At 27.9% G+C, this 23,863-nt stretch overlaps 1 protein-coding gene across 1 annotated transcript in view; it reads left to right on the top strand.

Annotated features, from left to right (window-relative positions):
- LOC111621944 (endoribonuclease Dicer-like) overlaps nucleotides 1–23,863 on the top strand; it is a 132,753-nt gene that overhangs the window by 32,332 nt on the left and 76,558 nt on the right. Inside the window, exons 4-5 of the mRNA XM_023364196.1 lie at nucleotides 10,868–12,342; nucleotides 21,572–21,720. Coding sequence (XP_023219964.1) covers nucleotides 10,868–12,342; nucleotides 21,572–21,720 — 1,624 coding nt within the window. The remainder of the gene's footprint in view (nucleotides 1–10,867; nucleotides 12,343–21,571; nucleotides 21,721–23,863) is intronic.

Raw genomic sequence — 23,863 nt, 5'->3', positions numbered from 1 at the left:
TGTGGCCGCCAGCGCCAGAGATCCTGAACACTGTCTGGCAACACTTGCCAAGATCACGAACTCTGACTGGCAACACTTGCCAACAAGAGTGGCTGAGAACGTCGAAAAAGAAAAGGCGCGAAAGTTCGTTGGATTTTGTCCGGGTGTTGCCCGAGGATGTCTGTGACAGTTCTAACCTTTTCTAATAAAGTTCTTTTTTGTTACTGTTCGTGTTTGCCTGCTTAATGTTAGATCTAAACATCAGTAGGATTGAATGACAAAAGGTAATTATTTTGAACCTGCGAACTCTCTCTCTCTATGCATATAGGACTAGTTGTTAGAGTAAACCCTTTAGAGGAAGGATAGATTGTAAAATCGCCATAAGCGTACTTATGTTATCAGCATTACTCTTAGTTGTATTTAACCACATTTAACCTATATATTTTTATCACCTATGTATCCTAGCTTAGCTATACAAATAAATGCTCATTTATTTTGTTAACTTGTCTCCTGTCATTTAAGGACAACTGCCAACTGACTGATGCACTCCCCATTCGATTTGCCCTCCTAAGACATCCAACAGACTCCGAGATTGGGTTTTATCAACCTGTTGCAGAATAAGTGGTCATTTGGGGATTAACCCAGTGACTTGCTGCGAATCTCACACAAACTTCTGATGCAAACTGGAAGTCACGTTATTTCAATTTAAAACTTTTCCCCTTAAAGCCATTAATAGATGACCAGCATAACTAGGTTGTTTGGAAAGTAAGTTTGTTTTTTTTTACCATTAGAGGGATTAGTCATATTTTTCTCACCATTTTCATTCTAAACCGTATTATCATTATATATTTTGACAGCTGGCATTTTAAGGCTTATTTGTAAAAAATTTTGTTTGATTTTGTGCAATTGTTTATTTTTTGTGTTCCATCAAATATGGAAGATCGAAAGCAGCATCTTCGGCATATTTTGCTCTTTTATTACTAAAAAGGTAAGAATGCTGTTCAAGCGAGAAAAAACTGTGTGACGTGTATGGAGAAGATGTATTGACAGAACGACAGTGCCAAAACTGGTTTACAAAATTTCGTTCTGGCAATTTCAATATTGAAGATGCACCATGTTCTGGATGGCCAGTTGAAGCCAATGAAAACAAAAATAAAGGTACTGATTGAAGCAAGCTGCTGAATAACAACATGTGAAATCACTAAAAGATTAAATTTGTCAAATTGAACTGTTTATGATTACTTGAAACAAATTGGTTTCATTTCAAAGCTCGATATATGGGTTCCAGATGTTCTTAAAGAGAAATGCTCTCTTTGGTGGGATTTTAAGGAAATGTTTTTTGGAGCTTTTTCCAAACAATTTAACAATTGGTTTGAAAGTGTACTGCCATCGAGTAAACAAATTGAGTAATATCATCAAACAAAAAAGGCGGCCAGAATTGATCAACAAAACAGATGTAGTGTTTTACATGATAATGTCAAATTTCACAAGTTTGGTAACTCGTCAGAAACTGTTATAACTTAGATGGGTCGTACTATCACACTAACCATATTCGCCAGATTGGTACTTGTTCCGATCTATACAAATTTTTTTAACTAAGACATTTACGTGAAATGACAATGTCAAAAATCACTTGGATCAGTTTTTTGTAAGCAATGATCAAAACTTTTATGAATGTGAAATCATGCTACTACCAGAAATGATGACAACAGGTATTTGACCAAATGGTTGATATATAATTCAATAAAATATATGTATTTATTATAAAAATATTTTGTTTTTTCCACGGAAAAAAATGAACTTACTTTTCAAACAATCCAATATATTGTTAAAGGAAAAGTATGATGTACAGGGGCAAGACACTACAGTATTAATTTGAGGTGGCAAGTATATATTTTAAACTAAATAAATTAAAAATATGATTAAAAATTGCAATTGTAATGATGTCACAACGAATAATTGCTCATTTGCTAAATAAAGTTAAATAAAATTAAATTTATATACAAAAATAGATTAATTAATGATTGAAATGATTTTCAAGTAAGACCAAATGAGGAGGAGACTGAATTTGCCATTTAAGTTTGGAGCAGTATATTAAAGTGGTTAAACAAAGCTAAAAGAAATCTATAATTTTTTTTCTGTTGAAGATTGATTGAAAAAGTAGAAAATATTTTTTGTTGACAAAAGAGTAAAAAATGCAATATATTGTGTTATAAATAGAAAATATTCAGTTTTTATTCACTTTCAAGGAATTATATATTGTAATTTATAGTTTATTCATTTCAAGTTTGCATGTATGGGAGGGATTTAAAATAATCATGGTGTGCAGGTGGTATATAGTGTAATAAGTCCATCATATTTTTGTACTTAGATATTGAAATTGGTCTTACATTATTGTACAGTGGTGTCAATTTAATATTATTAAAATTTCTTGATCTCCCCTGATGCAGTAGTACATCAGAGGTTAAATTTTGTATCCTCATTAATTGATGTTCTACAGAACATTTTATATGATTCAGTTCAAAAAAAATGCATCCAACATATTTTTAACCAACTTAGCATTTCTCCATTAGTATTCTTTAATCTTTTAAAACCCATGCCCTCTACAGGTTTAGTTGAAATGAAATCCTCTTGTTTCATTTCATTCAAAATAAAGTTTTTATTTTTTCAACATTTTTTATGACTTCATAATAATCCTGGGGACAAACAGTAAATTATTTTTTTTTAATGTCATTTTTACAACTCTGAAATCTCTATCATTCAGTAGAAATGAATGCCATGATAACAGAAACTTATGGTTGATGACATCTATCTTATGTTTGGCAGATTGGACAACTTTTAACCATGTTAATGCTAATTTTATATTCCTATTTTGTCCTGCACACACATTGCTGTAAGCTATGTTTTTCATTTCTAAGATTTTTTAGATGTTTCAGAATACATAATGCTACTTCCTGTGCACTCTGGATGCAATTTTTTCATTCCAGAGATACACACAAACATTTTTATCATGGAAATTATAAAAACCCATATTTAAAATATTCATACTATGCTTATAATATACAACTGAAGTAGTCAACTTTGGGCAAGACAGTGCTTTTTGCAAGTTGAAAGAAAAAGTGAAATAGTGATCTGGATTATGTAATACTAGATCTTGGTCTTATTTAATGATTTTCTGCTCATTTAAAATAAGTTTCATGTTCTTCCATAAGCTTTGCCTTCTTTTCTTTGCCATTATTTGATGCCTTAATTTTAATGTTTAGTAGATCACATTTATGGCATGTATCTATCTTTCCATGACTGGTGGAAATGTAAATTAAAATTTTAAAAAAATTTTTCTATAAGACCACTCATTAACAGTGCTTGTTTTATTTTCTTTACATTCCAGCAAGTATAAATAAAACATCTACTTTATATTCAGATTAGGATGTAAGAATTTTCTGTTAGGATTATGGTAGGTGTTAGGATAACCAGAGGTAGAGAGTAGCACCATTGATACATTATTGTTGTAAAATTATGTTACATTTAATAGATTTATTATTCTAATTATTAACTAATAAAATTTAACTCCATAATATACTACATATTAATTTGAAACTTGTAAAAATGGACTTAGGCCACTTTCAAAATAAAATTTTTATTATTCTATTAACCAGCTAATTTTCTGTTTCCAAAATATTAATGAATTTTGAATATAATAAACTGCAAATAGTTTAAAATGAAAAATAACGTAGAAGTGTAAACATTATAACGGATGACTTAATTTTTTTGGAAAATGGACTTAGGTTACTTTCAAAATAAACAGCTCATATGACCTTGTCTGTACTGTTCTGTCAATGTCTGTTACAGTACATATTATAACAGCAAATCAGCCATATGGTATTTATAAAAAGGAAAATACAGCACATAGCAGCAATTTAGTAACAGTATACAACAATAATAAAATTTATGATTTACAATGGTTTAATTTATTTTTGTAATTACATAGCATTCGTATATGTAAAATGTTAGGCCTACATGTTTATTCTTTTAGTAAAATAATCTTTAATTATTGACAGTCTGATAACTTTTGGTAGATCTTTAATAATGGTAAATTCAAGTTGTTGAAACAGTCTCATATTTATGTTGACATTTTCTGAAGTTAGAAAGAATGCTTGCAGAGTGTTTAATGCTGCCATGACTTTGCTAAGAAGTTTCATGTCGTACTACTAGTGGTGATAATTTATACATAGATGAAAAAGGCAATGGGAAATGAGAACAAAATGGCAAGAGGCTTATGATTGCAGCAGTGCAGTCACCTGTTAAATTGTCTATACCTTTTCCAAAGACAGAATTTCAAAAAATTCCATAAATAGTCACAATATCTTGACCAATATGATGCAGTGTGCTGTTTGCTGATTCCCAAAGAAAGTTTGTTGCAGAGAGAAAAAAATACCTGGACTTAGAGTCAGGACCAGCCCTTTAGTTTCCTTTTTGTAAGAGACAGTTTGTTATTAGAGTTTACTATATATAATTTTTAAAAATTTGATCTTACTTACATATCAAATTTACATGAAAAATAATTATATTGTCAAATTGAACTGTTTATGATTACTTGAAACAAATTGGTTTCATTTCAAAGCTCGATATATGGGTTCCAGATGTTCTTAAAGAGAAATGCTCTCTTTGGTGGGATTTTAAGGAAATGTTTTTTGGAGCTTTTTCCAAACAATTTAACAATTGGTTTGAAAGTGTACTGCCATCGAGTAAACAAATTGAGTAATATCATCAAACAAAAAAGGCGGCCAGAATTGATCAACAAAACAGATGTAGTGTTTTACATGATAATGTCAAATTTCACAAGTTTGGTAACTCGTCAGAAACTGTTATAACTTAGATGGGTCGTACTATCACACTAACCATATTCGCCAGATTGGTACTTGTTCCGATCTATACAAATTTTTTTAACTAAGACATTTACGTGAAATGACAATGTCAAAAATCACTTGGATCAGTTTTTTGTAAGCAATGATCAAAACTTTTATGAATGTGAAATCATGCTACTACCAGAAATGATGACANGGTATGATTGGATTGGATTTATATAATAAAGGGTATGATTGGATTGGATTTATACTTAGTTTTTGTAAAATTTTATCTTAGTCTCCACTTCTTAAGTTATTGTTACAATCAAATTATTTTCGTTTTAGTGTTGAGGTTATAATTTCTCAGGGCACTGTATTGCTTATAATTTGGAGGATATATATATATATATACACACACACATACACAGTCAACTCATATTCATACAAATTGCTAGAGGAACAGTAGTTAGTTTGCTTTATTGAAAATTCATATGAATGATTTTCAGAGCTTAGGTCAAGGTTGTGTAATTTAGAGTTAAGGATTAATAGACAAAATCTGTAAATTACAATATTTTGAATTAATTGGGTGCAATTTGAAAAAATTGTAAACCTAAAAATTCCCACTTCATCCATCTGTTTTTCCTTAATTTTGAGAATGGAGTTAGGTAGAGGAAATCTGAGACCAGGTATGGAAACCTTAGGAGTAACGGGCCTCTGTTAACTATATACGGATGTGAGCCTGCGGATTTTTTACAGGGCTCTTAAAAAATTTCAAATTTTATATCAAGTGTAAAGATCTTCAGAAAACCCCAGAGAATTTGAACTAGATCAGAGGTCATCGATTGAAATAACAATTAGATGGAAAAGTTGACACTTAGGTGTGAAGAATGCACCGTCATTGTCAACAAAAGTCAGTCACGTGTCAGTTTTCCCACGCGAATGATATAAAAGGTGCTGACCACCAGAAGCTTGTGAGTTCGCACACAGAAGTTATATTGCATTGGTAGAAGATATCGACCAAGCCCAACTCTGGCATAAAGAACTGTTATTGCCACATATAGCACTTTGAGGTTGTGGCCGCCAGCGCCAGAGATCCTGAACACTGTCTGGCAACACTTGCCAAGATCACGAACTCTGACTGGCAACACTTGCCAACAAGAGTGGCTGAGAACGTCGAAAAAGAAAAGGCGCGAAAGTTCGTTGGATTTTGTCCGGGTGTTGCCCGAGGATGTCTGTGACAGTTCTAACCTTTTCTAATAAAGTTCTTTTTTGTTACTGTTCGTGTTTGCCTGCTTAATGTTAGATCTAAACATCAGTAGGATTGAATGACAAAAGGTAATTATTTTGAACCTGCGAACTCTCTCTCTCTATGCATATAGGACTAGTTGTTAGAGTAAACCCTTTAGAGGAAGGATAGATTGTAAAATCGCCATAAGCGTACTTATGTTATCAGCATTACTCTTAGTTGTATTTAACCACATTTAACCTATATATTTTTATCACCTATGTATCCTAGCTTAGCTATACAAATAAATGCTCATTTATTTTGTTAACTTGTCTCCTGTCATTTAAGGACAACTGCCAACTGACTGATGCACTCCCCATTCGATTTGCCCTCCTAAGACATCCAACAGACTCCGAGATTGGGTTTTATCAACCTGTTGCAGAATAAGTGGTCATTTGGGGATTAACCCAGTGACTTGCTGCGAATCTCACACAAACTTCTGATGCAAACTGGAAGTCACGTTATTTCAATTTAAAACTTTTCCCCTTAAAGCCATTAATAGATGACCAGCATAACTAGGTTGTTTGGAAAGTAAGTTTGTTTTTTTTTACCATTAGAGGGATTAGTCATATTTTTCTCACCATTTTCATTCTAAACCGTATTATCATTATATATTTTGACAGCTGGCATTTTAAGGCTTATTTGTAAAAAATTTTGTTTGATTTTGTGCAATTGTTTATTTTTTGTGTTCCATCAAATATGGAAGATCGAAAGCAGCATCTTCGGCATATTTTGCTCTTTTATTACTAAAAAGGTAAGAATGCTGTTCAAGCGAGAAAAAACTGTGTGACGTGTATGGAGAAGATGTATTGACAGAACGACAGTGCCAAAACTGGTTTACAAAATTTCGTTCTGGCAATTTCAATATTGAAGATGCACCATGTTCTGGATGGCCAGTTGAAGCCAATGAAAACAAAAATAAAGGTACTGATTGAAGCAAGCTGCTGAATAACAACATGTGAAATCACTAAAAGATTAAATTTGTCAAATTGAACTGTTTATGATTACTTGAAACAAATTGGTTTCATTTCAAAGCTCGATATATGGGTTCCAGATGTTCTTAAAGAGAAATGCTCTCTTTGGTGGGATTTTAAGGAAATGTTTTTTGGAGCTTTTTCCAAACAATTTAACAATTGGTTTGAAAGTGTACTGCCATCGAGTAAACAAATTGAGTAATATCATCAAACAAAAAAGGCGGCCAGAATTGATCAACAAAACAGATGTAGTGTTTTACATGATAATGTCAAATTTCACAAGTTTGGTAACTCGTCAGAAACTGTTATAACTTAGATGGGTCGTACTATCACACTAACCATATTCGCCAGATTGGTACTTGTTCCGATCTATACAAATTTTTTTAACTAAGACATTTACGTGAAATGACAATGTCAAAAATCACTTGGATCAGTTTTTTGTAAGCAATGATCAAAACTTTTATGAATGTGAAATCATGCTACTACCAGAAATGATGACAACAGGTATTTGACCAAATGGTTGATATATAATTCAATAAAATATATGTATTTATTATAAAAATATTTTGTTTTTTCCACGGAAAAAAATGAACTTACTTTTCAAACAATCCAATATATTGTTAAAGGAAAAGTATGATGTACAGGGGCAAGACACTACAGTATTAATTTGAGGTGGCAAGTATATATTTTAAACTAAATAAATTAAAAATATGATTAAAAATTGCAATTGTAATGATGTCACAACGAATAATTGCTCATTTGCTAAATAAAGTTAAATAAAATTAAATTTATATACAAAAATAGATTAATTAATGATTGAAATGATTTTCAAGTAAGACCAAATGAGGAGGAGACTGAATTTGCCATTTAAGTTTGGAGCAGTATATTAAAGTGGTTAAACAAAGCTAAAAGAAATCTATAATTTTTTTTCTGTTGAAGATTGATTGAAAAAGTAGAAAATATTTTTTGTTGACAAAAGAGTAAAAAATGCAATATATTGTGTTATAAATAGAAAATATTCAGTTTTTATTCACTTTCAAGGAATTATATATTGTAATTTATAGTTTATTCATTTCAAGTTTGCATGTATGGGAGGGATTTAAAATAATCATGGTGTGCAGGTGGTATATAGTGTAATAAGTCCATCATATTTTTGTACTTAGATATTGAAATTGGTCTTACATTATTGTACAGTGGTGTCAATTTAATATTATTAAAATTTCTTGATCTCCCCTGATGCAGTAGTACATCAGAGGTTAAATTTTGTATCCTCATTAATTGATGTTCTACAGAACATTTTATATGATTCAGTTCAAAAAAAATGCATCCAACATATTTTTAACCAACTTAGCATTTCTCCATTAGTATTCTTTAATCTTTTAAAACCCATGCCCTCTACAGGTTTAGTTGAAATGAAATCCTCTTGTTTCATTTCATTCAAAATAAAGTTTTTATTTTTTCAACATTTTTTATGACTTCATAATAATCCTGGGGACAAACAGTAAATTATTTTTTTTTAATGTCATTTTTACAACTCTGAAATCTCTATCATTCAGTAGAAATGAATGCCATGATAACAGAAACTTATGGTTGATGACATCTATCTTATGTTTGGCAGATTGGACAACTTTTAACCATGTTAATGCTAATTTTATATTCCTATTTTGTCCTGCACACACATTGCTGTAAGCTATGTTTTTCATTTCTAAGATTTTTTAGATGTTTCAGAATACATAATGCTACTTCCTGTGCACTCTGGATGCAATTTTTTCATTCCAGAGATACACACAAACATTTTTATCATGGAAATTATAAAAACCCATATTTAAAATATTCATACTATGCTTATAATATACAACTGAAGTAGTCAACTTTGGGCAAGACAGTGCTTTTTGCAAGTTGAAAGAAAAAGTGAAATAGTGATCTGGATTATGTAATACTAGATCTTGGTCTTATTTAATGATTTTCTGCTCATTTAAAATAAGTTTCATGTTCTTCCATAAGCTTTGCCTTCTTTTCTTTGCCATTATTTGATGCCTTAATTTTAATGTTTAGTAGATCACATTTATGGCATGTATCTATCTTTCCATGACTGGTGGAAATGTAAATTAAAATTTTAAAAAAATTTTTCTATAAGACCACTCATTAACAGTGCTTGTTTTATTTTCTTTACATTCCAGCAAGTATAAATAAAACATCTACTTTATATTCAGATTAGGATGTAAGAATTTTCTGTTAGGATTATGGTAGGTGTTAGGATAACCAGAGGTAGAGAGTAGCACCATTGATACATTATTGTTGTAAAATTATGTTACATTTAATAGATTTATTATTCTAATTATTAACTAATAAAATTTAACTCCATAATATACTACATATTAATTTGAAACTTGTAAAAATGGACTTAGGCCACTTTCAAAATAAAATTTTTATTATTCTATTAACCAGCTAATTTTCTGTTTCCAAAATATTAATGAATTTTGAATATAATAAACTGCAAATAGTTTAAAATGAAAAATAACGTAGAAGTGTAAACATTATAACGGATGACTTAATTTTTTTGGAAAATGNTAAATCTTTAAAAATTTTTCTATAAAACCATTCATTAACAGCGCTTGTTTTATTTTCTTTGCATTCAAGCAGGTATAAATTAAAAATCATCTTTGTATTCAGATTAGGATGTAAGAATTTTCTGTTAGGATTATTATAGATGTTAGGATTACAGGAGTAGTGAGCAGCACCATCAATGTGTTATTATTGTAAAATTATGTTATATATAATAGATTTATTATTGTAATTATTAACTAATAAAATTTTACTGCATAACATACTGCATATTAGTTTGAAACTTGTCAAAGTAGACTTAGAAATTCAAAATAAAAATTTTTATTGTTCTATTAACCAGCTAATTTTCTGTTTCCAAAATATTAATGAATTTTGAATATAATAAGCTGCAAATTGTTTAAAATGAAAAATGATGTAGAACTGTATAAATTACAACAGATTACTTTGATTCTTTGAAAAATGGACTTAGGCCACTTTCAAAATAAAATTTTTATTGTTCTATTAACCAGCTAATTTTCTGTTTCCAAAATCTCAATGAATTTCCAACATAATACGCTGCAAATTGTTAAAGAATGAAAAATAACGTCGAAATGTAAACATTATAACAGCTGACTAAATTTTTTTTTGAAAAATGGACATAGTCCACTTTCAAAATAAACGACCCATTTAGGAAATTAAGTATAATTTACTTATCTACTTTCCAGCATCAGATCTATAAAACATCCAAACAATATACAAGCTTTATTGTTTCCGTTCTCCATAAAACTTTTTGAGTTTTATTTTACTTTTTATAAGAGCACAAATGTTTTGTACTTCGGACTTGTTACTTGTAATATAATGTTTATTACTTTCCTGACTGTTATAACATAACACGGGAAAGTATTATACTGTAATGAAATTTGACCCTCCGGATTTTTTTTTTAGAATTCTTGACTGTTTTGAGATCCCCTGGANTTTTTTTTTTTTTTTTTTTTTTTTTTTTTTTTTGCTCTACAGTGAAATTTAGTGTTCTGACTTAAGATACCTTTTTATAGATTGGATCACATACAGATTTTAATATTAAGTCTGCATATATTAGTGTATTCTATTTTTGTGTGATATTAGTGATTTAATTTATGATGTAAACATTTATCATTACACTATTAAATTTTTTGTTGCTTGATAAGAAATTTGATATTTTTATTGAAATTTAACTTAAAATTTTTTTTTCTTTTTAATAGCTCCTTTGGTTAAACAGCAAAAACAAGTTATATCAGATTATACAGATTTGAAAGTTGGAGCTTATTGTGGAAGACAAGAAAAACATGAAAGTACATTGGAGTTTTGGGCAAATGAACTAAAAAATGTTCATGTACTAGTAATGACACCTGATATATTCAGAATGATTGTTTGCCATAATCTTTTGCCATTATCAAGAATAAATTTATTAATCATAGATGAATGTCATAAAGCTCGAAAAGCACATCCATATCGAGAAGTAATGAGGTATTTTGATTTATGTAAAGATGAAGAACATCCTAGGATATTAGGACTTAGTGCTTCTCTGCTAAACAACAAATGTAAACCAACAAAACTTGAAGAGGAAATAAAAACACTAGAAGATATATTAAAGAGTACTGTTGTTACAGCTAGTGATTTAATGACTGCTGGAAAGTATGGAACTAAACCAGATGAACATCTTACATTTTATGACGACTATAAAAATAATTCTATCCACTTTGAAAATATAATGCATGTATTACACAAATGTTTAGATTTCATTAAGGATTTCAAGTGTCCCAAAAATGATAAAATGCCTGTAGAAAAACTTCCTGATCCTTGTAAACAGCCAAAAAGATATCTTTTAGAAATTCAACATGTAATCATTACTTTAGGACCTTGGTGTGCTGTACAAACTGCAGAATTATTTAGGAAAGAAATCAGTTATATGATAGATAATATAGAATCTAAGGAACATAAGAATATGCTTATTATTGTTAATACCACATTACATATGGTTATTGAATTATTCAAGGAACTGATAGAAAATGAAAATGATGATCTGCTCAGTGCTTCTCCAAAATTAAAAGAGTTATTAAAGATCTTAACAAATTTTAAGCCATCAATGGATCCTGAACCAATGGAAAATAAAAATAACTTCCAAAATGGACTTTTAAATACATCTATAAATAACCAGTTAGATGCAGGTGAAGAAAAAGTGGAACAAGAAAATAAAATTCAGCTAAATAGAAATGAAAAACAAATAGAGGATCTCAAATCAGAAAAAATGTGTGGTATTGTATTTGTTAAAGAAAGAATAACTGCTCATGTATTAAATTTATGGCTTACTGAAATCAGTAAGAAACGTGAAGATTTTAAATTTATTTCATCAAATTTTATATATGGCCACAATCAAATTCAGAGGAACTGTGCAACAAGAGACGCTACAATGTCACTTCATAAACAGGAAGAAATTTTGTACAAGTTTCGTAACAAAGAATATAATCTCTTAATAGCTACATCTGTTGTAGAGGAAGGATTAGATGTTCCTAAGTGTAATTTAGTAATAAGATTTGACAGACCAGAAGAGTTTAGATCATATATTCAATCTAAAGGCAGAGCAAGAGCTCAAGATTCTAAATATTTCATTATGGTATCACAGATTGATAGAGTTCGATTTATTGACGACATGTTTGATTTTCAAACAATAGAAAGTGTAAGTAGTTAAATATGTTGTTTTACAATTTGTTATAAAATTATATATATAGATAATACATTATATTTGATGATTTTAATATTTTTTCAAAGAAAAAGTTCTTAGTTTATCAATTATTTAAAATTTAATCTTTTTAATTTATTTTTTAATGATTTCTGATTTTAAACTGTTATAAGTACAGTTGAACTTTGTTAATTCGAAGTTCAAGAGGACTGCAAAATAATTCAAATTATCCAAAATACAAATTAACTAATTTTATTGATAATTGTTAAGCAATACAGATATAGTATATTTACTTTGTTGTCACATTTTCTTGTTAAACTTAACACTGAGTGAAACGCAAAACATGAAAGTGAAACTCATCTAGACTGCAAAAAGTGAAAAGTGATTGCGAATTTTGAGCAACTAATCATTTATAAACAAGAGAAGATCATCAGTAAAAAAACACTTTCCATGTTGTTTTTAATCATTGTTGCATATTTCTTACAAATATGAAAGATATATTAAAGAGAAAATGATGTTGGGTGAGAGAAATGTTTAAAAGGTATGAATTGCAAGAATATCATGCTAATTTTGACAATTACTCTGTTGTGTCATGATTGTGTAACCATCTTAAAAATCACTAGAAACACCTGACAACAAAGGGTGGTGATATGGTGATATCACACTTTCTTTTTATTCCTTTTTCTACTTTGTTAATTACCTCAACTTTATAAGATAAATCACCAAACGATTGCCTAAATATTGGGCTATAATATGGCTAATTAAATGATTGGTATAAAGTAATTTGACACTAGAAGTAGATGTTAGTGCCATCTCTTAAGTAAATTAATAATTATAATTAAATAAATAAAACCTCAACTTTTTCCTATAAAGTCAAAGAATTATCATATGACCTATGCTTTAACATGATAATCATCAATACAGTAAAAAAATGCAACTAAGCTACATTACACTGCTATTCCAGACTACTGTACATGAAAGGAACAGAACAGTAGGCCTACAATATGTACTGTACTGCAATGAATGATTATAGATAAGCACCTAAAACCTAGCACATGATGTAACATGGTGGGAATTTCAAACATTCTAGAAATTTCAAACACATTACATGTTTAACAACAATAGGTCCCCTATTGTTTTTTATCCATTGTAGTGTATATAGTTTATCAGTAAATCACAAATTAGGACACAAAAGGAGAAAGGACAACTGCAGGGCAGGCAAGAATTTTAAGAAAATAGATATTCTACTATGGGAAAACTGTAGTAATTTTTGAAATATAAGGCTACTCCTGCTTCAAATTAGAAAAATTAGAAAAAAAAATTTTGAATTAAACAGGAAATTTTAACATTACATGTAATGGGATACTCAAGATGAATTTGAAAAATTTGAATTATCCAAAAATTCAAATTAACCAAGTTCGACTGTAGTTTATTTCAATAATTTCAATCATATTACATGTGATTTTAGTTTTTTTGTGTGTTTACTAAGTTACATTAAAAATTTTCAAGATATCTTAAAATTCTCAGTTTTTTCTTTTGCCTATGATTATAATTGCCTATTAATTTTTTGTTCCTTTTTATTCACTTTTAATTTTATAGACATAATAGTATATAAGCTCCTCCTTGTCTGATCTTGCAAAAAGTTTTTTCACATACTTCCTACAATTGTTAAGACATGATCATTGACTTTTCTAGCAGTTGGTTTCCATATTATTTTGAAAGAATTGACATTTTTAGCAGGTTTTGATTGTCTAAAGCAGTGTTTTTCAACCTGTGGGCCGCGACCCCAGGGGGGTCGCAAAGCCATACACGGTAGGTCGTGGGTAAAAGAAAAAGATAAGTATTTGTAGGTCCTACACTACAATAAAAAAAACTACAATTTCAATAAGAAGGCTGTGCCTGTTTATTTTACAGTACAATTAGTTTTTTGATCGATATTTAAATCTCAACAAAAAAGAAAATTAAATATGTAGTTTTTAAAATCACTGACATAGTTTTAATATGGCCGTGGGGGTTGCCAGAATTTTTTAACTTTTAAAGGGGTTGTGTATTCAAGAAGGTTGAAAAACACTGGTCTAAAGTATTCTGTCTTGCTGTGTGCAAAAAAGGTTTCAAAAGTATCTGAAGTATATTAGTGGCACATTTTCCTGCTTTTTTACAAAATTAACATTTTGTTGTACAGCACTTAGTTATTAGGTATCAGAGTCCGTAGTACCAATGGGTATGTAAGGGTATGACATTGTATCTTTTTCATCAATGGCTTGCTACACCAAGTATTTGTTAAATTTATTCTCTGAATTTATTCATGTCTGGTATGTCAGTTTTATTAGTGTAGTGGTAGTACTTCTTATCAGGCATTTCACTTGGGTCAAAAGGCATGTAACTTTTGCATCCAGCACAGTGATTTTTCCACAATTTAACAGTGCTTGTTTTTAATGATCTTTTGACATTTTTGCATTGTTGTTTATAGTCTTTCTTGTAATGAGGTACAAGACTTCTAACTGCAGATTTTATTTCTAAATTGTTTACCTTTAACCAATGTTTGGTATGGAATGCCAATTGCAATAGCAGCAGATGATATAACAAGTTTGGGTTGTGTGTAAACACTTCAGGGAGGTTGAATACTGGGTTTTTCAGATAAGAGATGACCACACATCATATGTTCAGCACTTCATGTTTTTCATTTATCTTCTAATAATGGTAGGTAGTTGACTTTTTCACTCCTGAAAAATGAAAAAGGTTTTTAAGTTGTTGTAGTTAGCTACATCTTTGTATGTAGTAATGGCTAATTCTGATTGCTAAGATCTCATTTCTTATTCTCTTCATTTCAAAATTATTTAGAATTTTGAAATAAAATTTTACATGGTGATTCAACTAGAAATATGTTTAAGACATAAGCAATATGCAACATATAGGTATGTGACTAACATAATATAACAAATGTCAGTTTTATGAGATCTTAGGCACCCATTATAGAGACTGTGATGATTCATCTTGCAAAATTGTTTTTAACCACCAAACATTAAAAATAATGTAATTATTTTCTGTTGCTATTTGTTACATAGAAATATGTGCTAAAAAATTAATTATTATTATTTATATAACATACCAAAAATACTGAAATTGAAATTTTGATTGTTGACAACAAATAATAAGAAAGAAATAAAATCCATTTAAAAATAAAGCCTTATATTGGTTGGTACATATGAAATGGCAGATCTTTACAGTAGTAACTAAAAACTACATGTTTTAGAAAAATAATTTATTTAATCAAAATTATATCCATGAATTTGATTATAAAAAATAAATACTATTTTTGAAAATAACTTCTAATTCTAAAAAAAAAAAAAGTTCTGCTTTTGAAATTTTTTCATTCTCAAAATATTTTTTTTTAAAGACTAAATCCACATATTTAAATAAGTGGAAATTTATTGATAACAGTTATGGTGTATAAAGGTATTGCAGAATTTTATTGAAGTTTGTAAAGCTTCATTGTTGTTTTTACAATGTAGGATTGGTTTATACCAATTTATTAGTGTTAGTGAATTTTCAGTTTTATTCGTTTGTTTTTCCTTCACGTGTTTAATATTTGACAGTATCTTTGTTTTAATGTTAGTATTAGTATATAAAAATGAACATATTATGAATCATTTATTTTTTTCATCCATACCATTTATGCTGCACTCGATTTACTAAGAGCATTCCAAAACCTTCCATGGATGGCAAGGTTTTGGGACATGATGTGGAATTTTTTTGAGCTATTGATTGAATTCTTTGAAGTACCTTATCTACTTTTTGTCACAAGTGAAAAATTAGTTAAAAAATGTACTTTTGTTGGAATAGAAGTGATGGACACATGTTCTATCTTGTTTGTTGTGGTTTACTTTAGGTATTCCTCTGTCCCAGTATTTCATCTCACTAGCAATAAGATGCAACACATTTGTATGATGAATGTCAGTTTTAATTACACATTCTTTTGAAATTTGTGGGTCATTTTCCACTATGGTTTCAAAATGGAGTCTTCTACAGAAACTTAAGGTCTACTAGTCATTTTTTTGTGAGAAATCTCAAAATAAAATGGATGAAACAACCATTGTACTCTTCATTTATTAATGTTCTATTTATATTGTGAATAACTGCAGTAACATTATTTCTAGGGCTGTGGAGTAGACCAAGCTCCCAACTCTAACTCATAGAATTTTAGATGGTCTAATTTTAACTGTTGCCTCTAAATAATAATTTAAAATATACTTTGATTATATTAATCCAGAATTACAGAATGCTCTTATAATGTAGGATAGGAGGTTAATATAAAGTGCTGTAGTGTACAGTACATAATAAAAAAAAACAGGAGTCAATGTCAGTGAATTTTTACTTACTCCAACTCCTCTAGCAATTAATTTGTTTCTGACTCCATAGCTTTGATTATTCCTAGTTTTAAGTCTAAGAAATAATTCAAGTTTCACTAAGATTCATATTTAAATTTGGTGATTTCAAACAAAAATTAAAATGCATTATGTAGTCATAATAACAGTTATTCAAAGTAATATCATATAAAGTTTGACAGTTATAAGTAGTATGTCAGTCTGCTAATCTTTTATTTTTTTTCAGTAGTTTATTAGTAAAATGTTTTTGAACAGTTTGACTAATAAATTACTCTAAAAAATAAAAGATTAGCAGATTGATATCCAAGTATTTTCAATTTTGAATTATTTACTTTTTTGTTATAAACAGTATGGAGAAATACTTGCCACCTTTCCAGTCTGAGATTTCATATACATTTCTCAAATATATAAACTACTTTAAAACAATGTTACTGATATATAGAAATATTTAACTGAATATAGATACAACTTAATCATACAATATGAAATACATATTAAACTAATAATTTTAATTTTAAATAATCTAAAGATATTTATGACCAGTGTGGTTCTTTGAGATAGCTTTCACAATTGAATAACATTGATTCTTATTGGTTACCATTGATCTATTCAATTTGGAAAAAAAATTATAAAATTATCAATAAATCAACTTATATTCACAAAAATTAAGTAAAAATATAAATTACATTCTTCATAAATACTGGAAATACAACTTTGGTTTGTCCACAGCTTATTTTGCTAATTTTAAAAACTTGTCCTGAATTTTTTAAGTTTGATAAAATGTTTAGTTTAATTTTTCAAGTTCTGTTTTGTATAACTAAAATTAATTAGTTGTAAATTAATTAAACAGTGAATTAAGTATATTTGATGACTATTTTACTCAATTATTCAGTTCCTGAATGGTACAGTTGGCTGAATCATTGAGTAATGCAAAGGGCATTGGATTCTTATTTTGCACATAACTTTATTTTATTTTTCCAAAAGAAAAAACAGAATCTTAGAATTAAGGAATATTTTTACAAAAATTAAGCAAAAAGAATTGTTTTGATAATAGATCACAAAAGAACATTTTTTAAAGAAAAAATCAGAATGGAACTCAAATCCCTTGCTCTGGATCAATAGTCCAGATAATAGCACAGAAAATGGCCAGACTTGAGTTAACTGCCAGATTAACTGTTTGGGTTTTGATTGTATATGTGGGACAAGTACAGTAGACCCCCCTGTAGCGCTTAGATACGTTCCACTTTATAAGAATTTTACGTTGTAGGAATCCTTAAATACATGAGCCAATCACAGCCCGACACCTGTGAAGTTTACGGACAAAGGCTGTTTGAAAAGTTTTCTTCTATAAAATTAACCGATTCTAGACTAATTTGACTCAACATTTCCAAAACACTTATAATTTTTTGGGAATAATCTGTATAAACTATGCTATAAACAAAAAATTGTAGGATTACTTACTGAGTGTGCACCGTTCGACGTCGTCATTGCTTAAGCCTGTTTTCGTCGCGGAGCAGCGCATCAAACGGCGGCCACGTTTTCTGATAAATTATTTTTCTGTGAAAAATTCGTTGACCTTTGGAGATATCATTAATAGAAATAATTTTTATGGCCGTTGAATAAGAAATGTTTCTTTCACAAGAAATGTATAAAATTAGTGCTGTATTAGACTTACGGTACCTAATTTACATACTGTACAGACGATAGTAAACTCAACTTACTCGCCTAAACTCTCTGTAGCGTGGCGCTAGATGGCAGAAAATAGTTTGGCTGCTCATCCACTATTGGTCCAGATTCAACCAATCTTGTCGCAACACGAGTCGGCGACGACGTTTTATGAGTCCCTTTATAGGAATACTGCTGCAATTTTTTCGCTACATTATAGGAATTTCAGTTATAGGAACCCATGTTATAGGGGGGGTTGACTATATATATACTTGAAACTTCTATAGGAGACCATTCACATATAATATTGTAGCCATTCAACTAGAGATTTCCTGTGTTGTCACTGGATATACTGTGTCTAAATACATTTTATGTTATATACCATTATCAAGCCATAACAAAGTTTCATCTAATTACAGAATCTACATAATATTCTCTAAGCAAATTCCAGGTGCCTTAGCTAGTAAATAAGATTTTTTTAAAATACTGTAATTCAAATAACCAATTTTATAAACAGTATATATAAATTTTTTTAATATAATGAAAAAACAATAGCATTGTTACAAATAAAAATAAAAAAGTTAAACATTTTAAAATTTTAATTCACTTTTTTATCTTGATGAATTATTTTTACTTTTCATTATATGAGAATATCATTTTTTATAAAATAGATAGACATGAGAATTGCATTCCCCATTCATTTTTAGATATTCATTTAAAGCTAACACTGATTTGAAAAATATAAAATAATATAATCCTTTAAAAATATTTTTGTACATAATTAGCCTACATATTTTTCAAAACTATATTATTGATGATGATATTTTTTTTCTAACTAGAAAAAGTTAGGAAAAAAAGAAATCTCAATAATTTTAAAAACTCATCCTGAACAAGCATAAAACCAACTTGTAAATTCTTTGAATAGACAGTATTTATTTAACACTATTTAATATATACAAATCTCTTCCTCTATTCTGAAATGAAGTAGAAAAATTAAATTGAATTATGATTTGAAAGAAAAATATGCAAATTAGAGAATTTTAAATGAGACTAAAAAGTGATATTGAATATGTTTATAAAAGTAGTTTTGATCATCTCATTAAGTAATTTAGTTGTATATGACCTTTTATATTTTTCTTGTAAATGTAATTCTATTTTACATGAAATGATATTTAATTATAATAGGATGATGCTGACTAGAAATTATAAATTTTATTTGGCAATCTATATTTAGTAAATTATATTAATTGGATCCTCAGAATATGAAAAATTTAACATCAGTTGTTGATCACATTGGTTAACTTTTAATCTTAAAAATTGTTTATAGGTAATGCTATGCACTTAAAATATTTTGTTTTTAAGCAGTCAGTTAATAAATTTATAATAACTAGAGCATTATTATTAAATTACAAATTTATAAACCATTTAGACATTTTGTAATTTTGAGTATTTAACAATTTCAAATGAAATTTTGACTTTGTTTATATAGAACAGAATTATATTAAAGAAACTAATTTTAGCTGTTTCAGACTTATTTATTTGATTTTGATATTGCCAGTCATACACACATTCAAATATACAATGCTAAACATATTAGTTAGATTTTGATTAAATTTAAAAATAACAATACTGAAAAATAATACTTTATATATTTTTGGTTGCTTATATAAAATGATTAATTACCTATTTATAAAATTTGAAATAAATTATCAGTAGCTAAAAGATTCCTTTTAGATTAAAATTTAGTGACCAAGAAATTAAATAGAATGAGGAGAAAGATCTGTGTCCAAACCTATAGTATAACTAATGGCATTTTAACTAGGAAGTGATAAATTTTTTAGTGAAACATGTATATTATTGTCAGTAATTTTTCAATTCCATTAATTTATTGGCCAATATAGATACCAATGATGAAAAAAGAATAAAACATTATTTAAATAAATATTGAAAGTTGTAGAAAAATAGAGTGAAAATAATTTGATTGTTTTTAAAATTGCAGAGTTGAAAATTTGAATTAGAACTAATGTTATTGAAATGAATTAGAACTTTACATTTGATATCTCTTGATTCATGTAGTTTCAAAGTTAACATGAAACATTATCAGAATTAGAATACAATGATGGTATAGGCTTAAGTTTGTTTAAAATTTTTAATATATAAATTTTTAAAATTCTTTTTGATATCTCTCAAATATAGTTGAATTTTAAATCTAAATTGAGACTTTTAGCTGTTGAAAATTTATTTCCAATCTTTGATATTAACAAATAATGACACAAAAATGTATAAATAGTTCTTAGTTCTATATCTTTAGTTTAGTTGAGTTTTGATAAAATTTAAATTTGCTTAATGCTATATAATGAATGTATATTGGATTGACAGTATTAATCTAGAAATGGAACTAGGATACTTATAACTAGTCCTTACTAATATAATTTTGTTTTTTATAAAGGAAGTCCCAGATTTTAATTTTTAATTATAAAATACTTTAATATTTTCTCTTGATATATTATAAAAATGTCTCATTGTAAAAGAGTATAAAATTTGACTGAAAAATGGATTTGAGTAAATTTTCTTCAGAAATAATTAATCTGTTAAAAATTTTGAATTCAATCAGGAGAAAAATATTAGAGGAAGCATATAATTTTATAATCATACAATATAGCCAGATTGTTATTGGACTATAATATGGCTAATTAATTATTAAGCTTGCTTCTAGTCTAACTTCCAATGTATCTTTGTAAAAAGTAAATTTTAATTTACAATATTCTGGAATGAAAGATTGGCTTGGACTCCACTGTGTAGATGCTTCAGCAATTATACTGCCTGGACTTCCATTTAATCTGTTTCCAGATTAATTTAGAATATTCTAAATTAAATCAAATCTATTTCTATGATTAAATTTAACATTAGATGGTAGCTTAACTGTCTACCTCTATTCCAAATTCTTAGTATCTTAATAATTATACCCAGTACAAATCTAAATATGGTTTGATTATTAACATATGAGTAATTATGATTTTATATTGTTGGATAGTTAATTTTTAAATTGAAAAATTACTATGTACTCTAATATATTGATAACAATTTCATTTTTAATATTTTAAAAAGTTTAAATAGAACTGTGATGTAAAATAATAGTAATCAAGCTTAAAATTGCTTATTTATTAATTTCTCAGATATTACAAAAAAAGTGCTATGAAAGAGAAATTCCAGTTGAAGACGTAGATGATAAAAAAGCAGATCAAATGAAACCAGCATACAGGCCCAATGATAAAGATGGAGCTGCATGTGTGTTGATGTCTACTTCAATACCATTGGTAAACAGGTGCTGAAAGTGCTTTGTATAATTTTTTATGGTGATTATCTCTTATTAATATTTAGTGGAATTTTTAAAAATTCTAAATATGCTTATTGGTTAAGGAAGTTTTCACAGATATGACAATTTTGTATATATATAAACAGAGTTAAAATATGAAGTATAATAGCAAAAAACTCTATCATACTGTAATGATTAAAATTATTTATTTTAGTTTGTAGCTTATGCATCATAACTGATAATGAATGAAAATAGAATTTCTAATTCCCACATATTTATGTAACATTTTCAGTTATAAAGTAAATTTGTAAAAGAAAAATTTAAGTTTAAAAGATGCTAATAAAACATTCTTTTGAAATGTATTTGTGGTTATTCTTAGATTATTCAAAATTAGAAGTTAAATTTGTTAAATATTCATATATTTCAAAATATTTCTATCATCTAACATTTTAAAATTAATAAAGAATATTTTAATTTTATCAAGAAATTTGAAATAAATTTCTGCAATAATTAATTTTAATATTTTAAACATTGTTTTTTATAAATATAAAATAACTTTTATATTTTTATAATTAGTACTGTTTAGTAGTAATCAATTTATGAATATGAAAAATAAAACAAACCTGGGTTTGTTTTATTTTATGATATATACTAACTTTACCTACAATAAATTACATCATTGCAATGATGACAAGTCATACATGTGATAATATTTACCAGACAATTCCGATATAGAATAGATGGATTTTTTACAGTTAGATTAAAACAACATATTTAGTCTTCTCAGAGAGAAAATGTTAAAATATAAGCAGGTCTGAATGAAGAATGTTTCTCTGTGAAACTGTCGTCATATTTTTTTTTTTAAATGGATATTGATTTTATCAAAATGGATATTTTTTTAAAATCAATATTCTTAAAACTTCAAAATACAGGCTATTTATTCTATATATGTAATTTGGAATAAAATAGATAAAAATGCCACTTTTTATTAAGTATATCATAAATATATTAATATATTTTTATATTAACAATAAATGATGATTTGCCTAACAAATAATGATAATATGCAATAATAACAAAAGATTACTTTTAATACATTGTTAATAATATCTCTCTCTAAAATAACATTTTATTTGGAACTATTATTATTGATATATTCAGGATTGGTATATTTTCTAATTTAGACAGTTATATGCAGTTAGCAAATGGTCTACTTAATCATATAGCAAAAATGATTAAATGTTAATATTAATAATGTTGTTTTTGATATTTAAACTTTTATATAAATATTTTACATATATTTGGTAAACAGTTTTGCATACTTAATCTCTTACACTTTTCTTAAATATGAAAACTGATTCAAAATTCTTTTATACACAGTAGGTGCTAGTTACTGTGATTATATTTAATTAATATTAAAGTAAATAATTAAAAATTTTAAAATTTTGGTACAGTTGTTGTTTGAATAAAGTTTGTTTATTTTTTCCTTATGATTTAATATAAGAAAATTGATAAGCTTTTATTTGTTTTCATGTAAAGGATGCCCAAAAAGTAATACAGTGCATATAGTTTCTAAGCTAAATTTAGTTGGGAAAAAGATTTTGCATGCTGTAACTTTCAAGTATCTTGCATTTATATACATATTTGCAACATTTCGTGATAGATAACAATAGTAAAATTAAAGATCTTTAAAATAGCATCTGTGAATGATGCTTATTCACTTTGAGTTGATACTTGAGTTTTTTTTAATAGGAATCAAACAATTATGAATATTCAAAACCCTTAAAAACATCACAGATGTTTTTAAAGGACAGTGGATAAAAGTACCATGGGCCACTTTACAAAGTAATTAACATTGTTAGAATAAAAATTTCTGATCTTCATGTTCTGGCTGTCTGTCAGCTATTGTGATGTTTGCAACTCTGCACTGAATCAGCGTTCTAGTTTATAATGATTGGCAAATCATAACTATGGAACTTGTCATTAAATTTTGCATTGCTAAGAGATTCATTGATAAAACCATTAAAAAGTTCAAGCATACACTTGAATATCCGTTGGGTTCCTCAAAACAGAAGGAACAAAGAAAAATCATTATCTTGGAATTTCTTGTTTATTAAAAATTTGATGATGAAAGTTTCTTGTTTAGCATTGT

Source organism: Centruroides sculpturatus, unplaced genomic scaffold (assembly GCF_000671375.1).
Source record: "Centruroides sculpturatus isolate CEXI.00-Female unplaced genomic scaffold, Cexi_2.0 scaffold31, whole genome shotgun sequence".
Lineage (NCBI taxonomy): Eukaryota > Metazoa > Arthropoda > Arachnida > Scorpiones > Buthidae > Centruroides > Centruroides sculpturatus.
The sequence above is the reverse complement of the archived record's forward strand: the minus strand, read 5'-3'. Positions and strand labels throughout refer to the sequence as shown.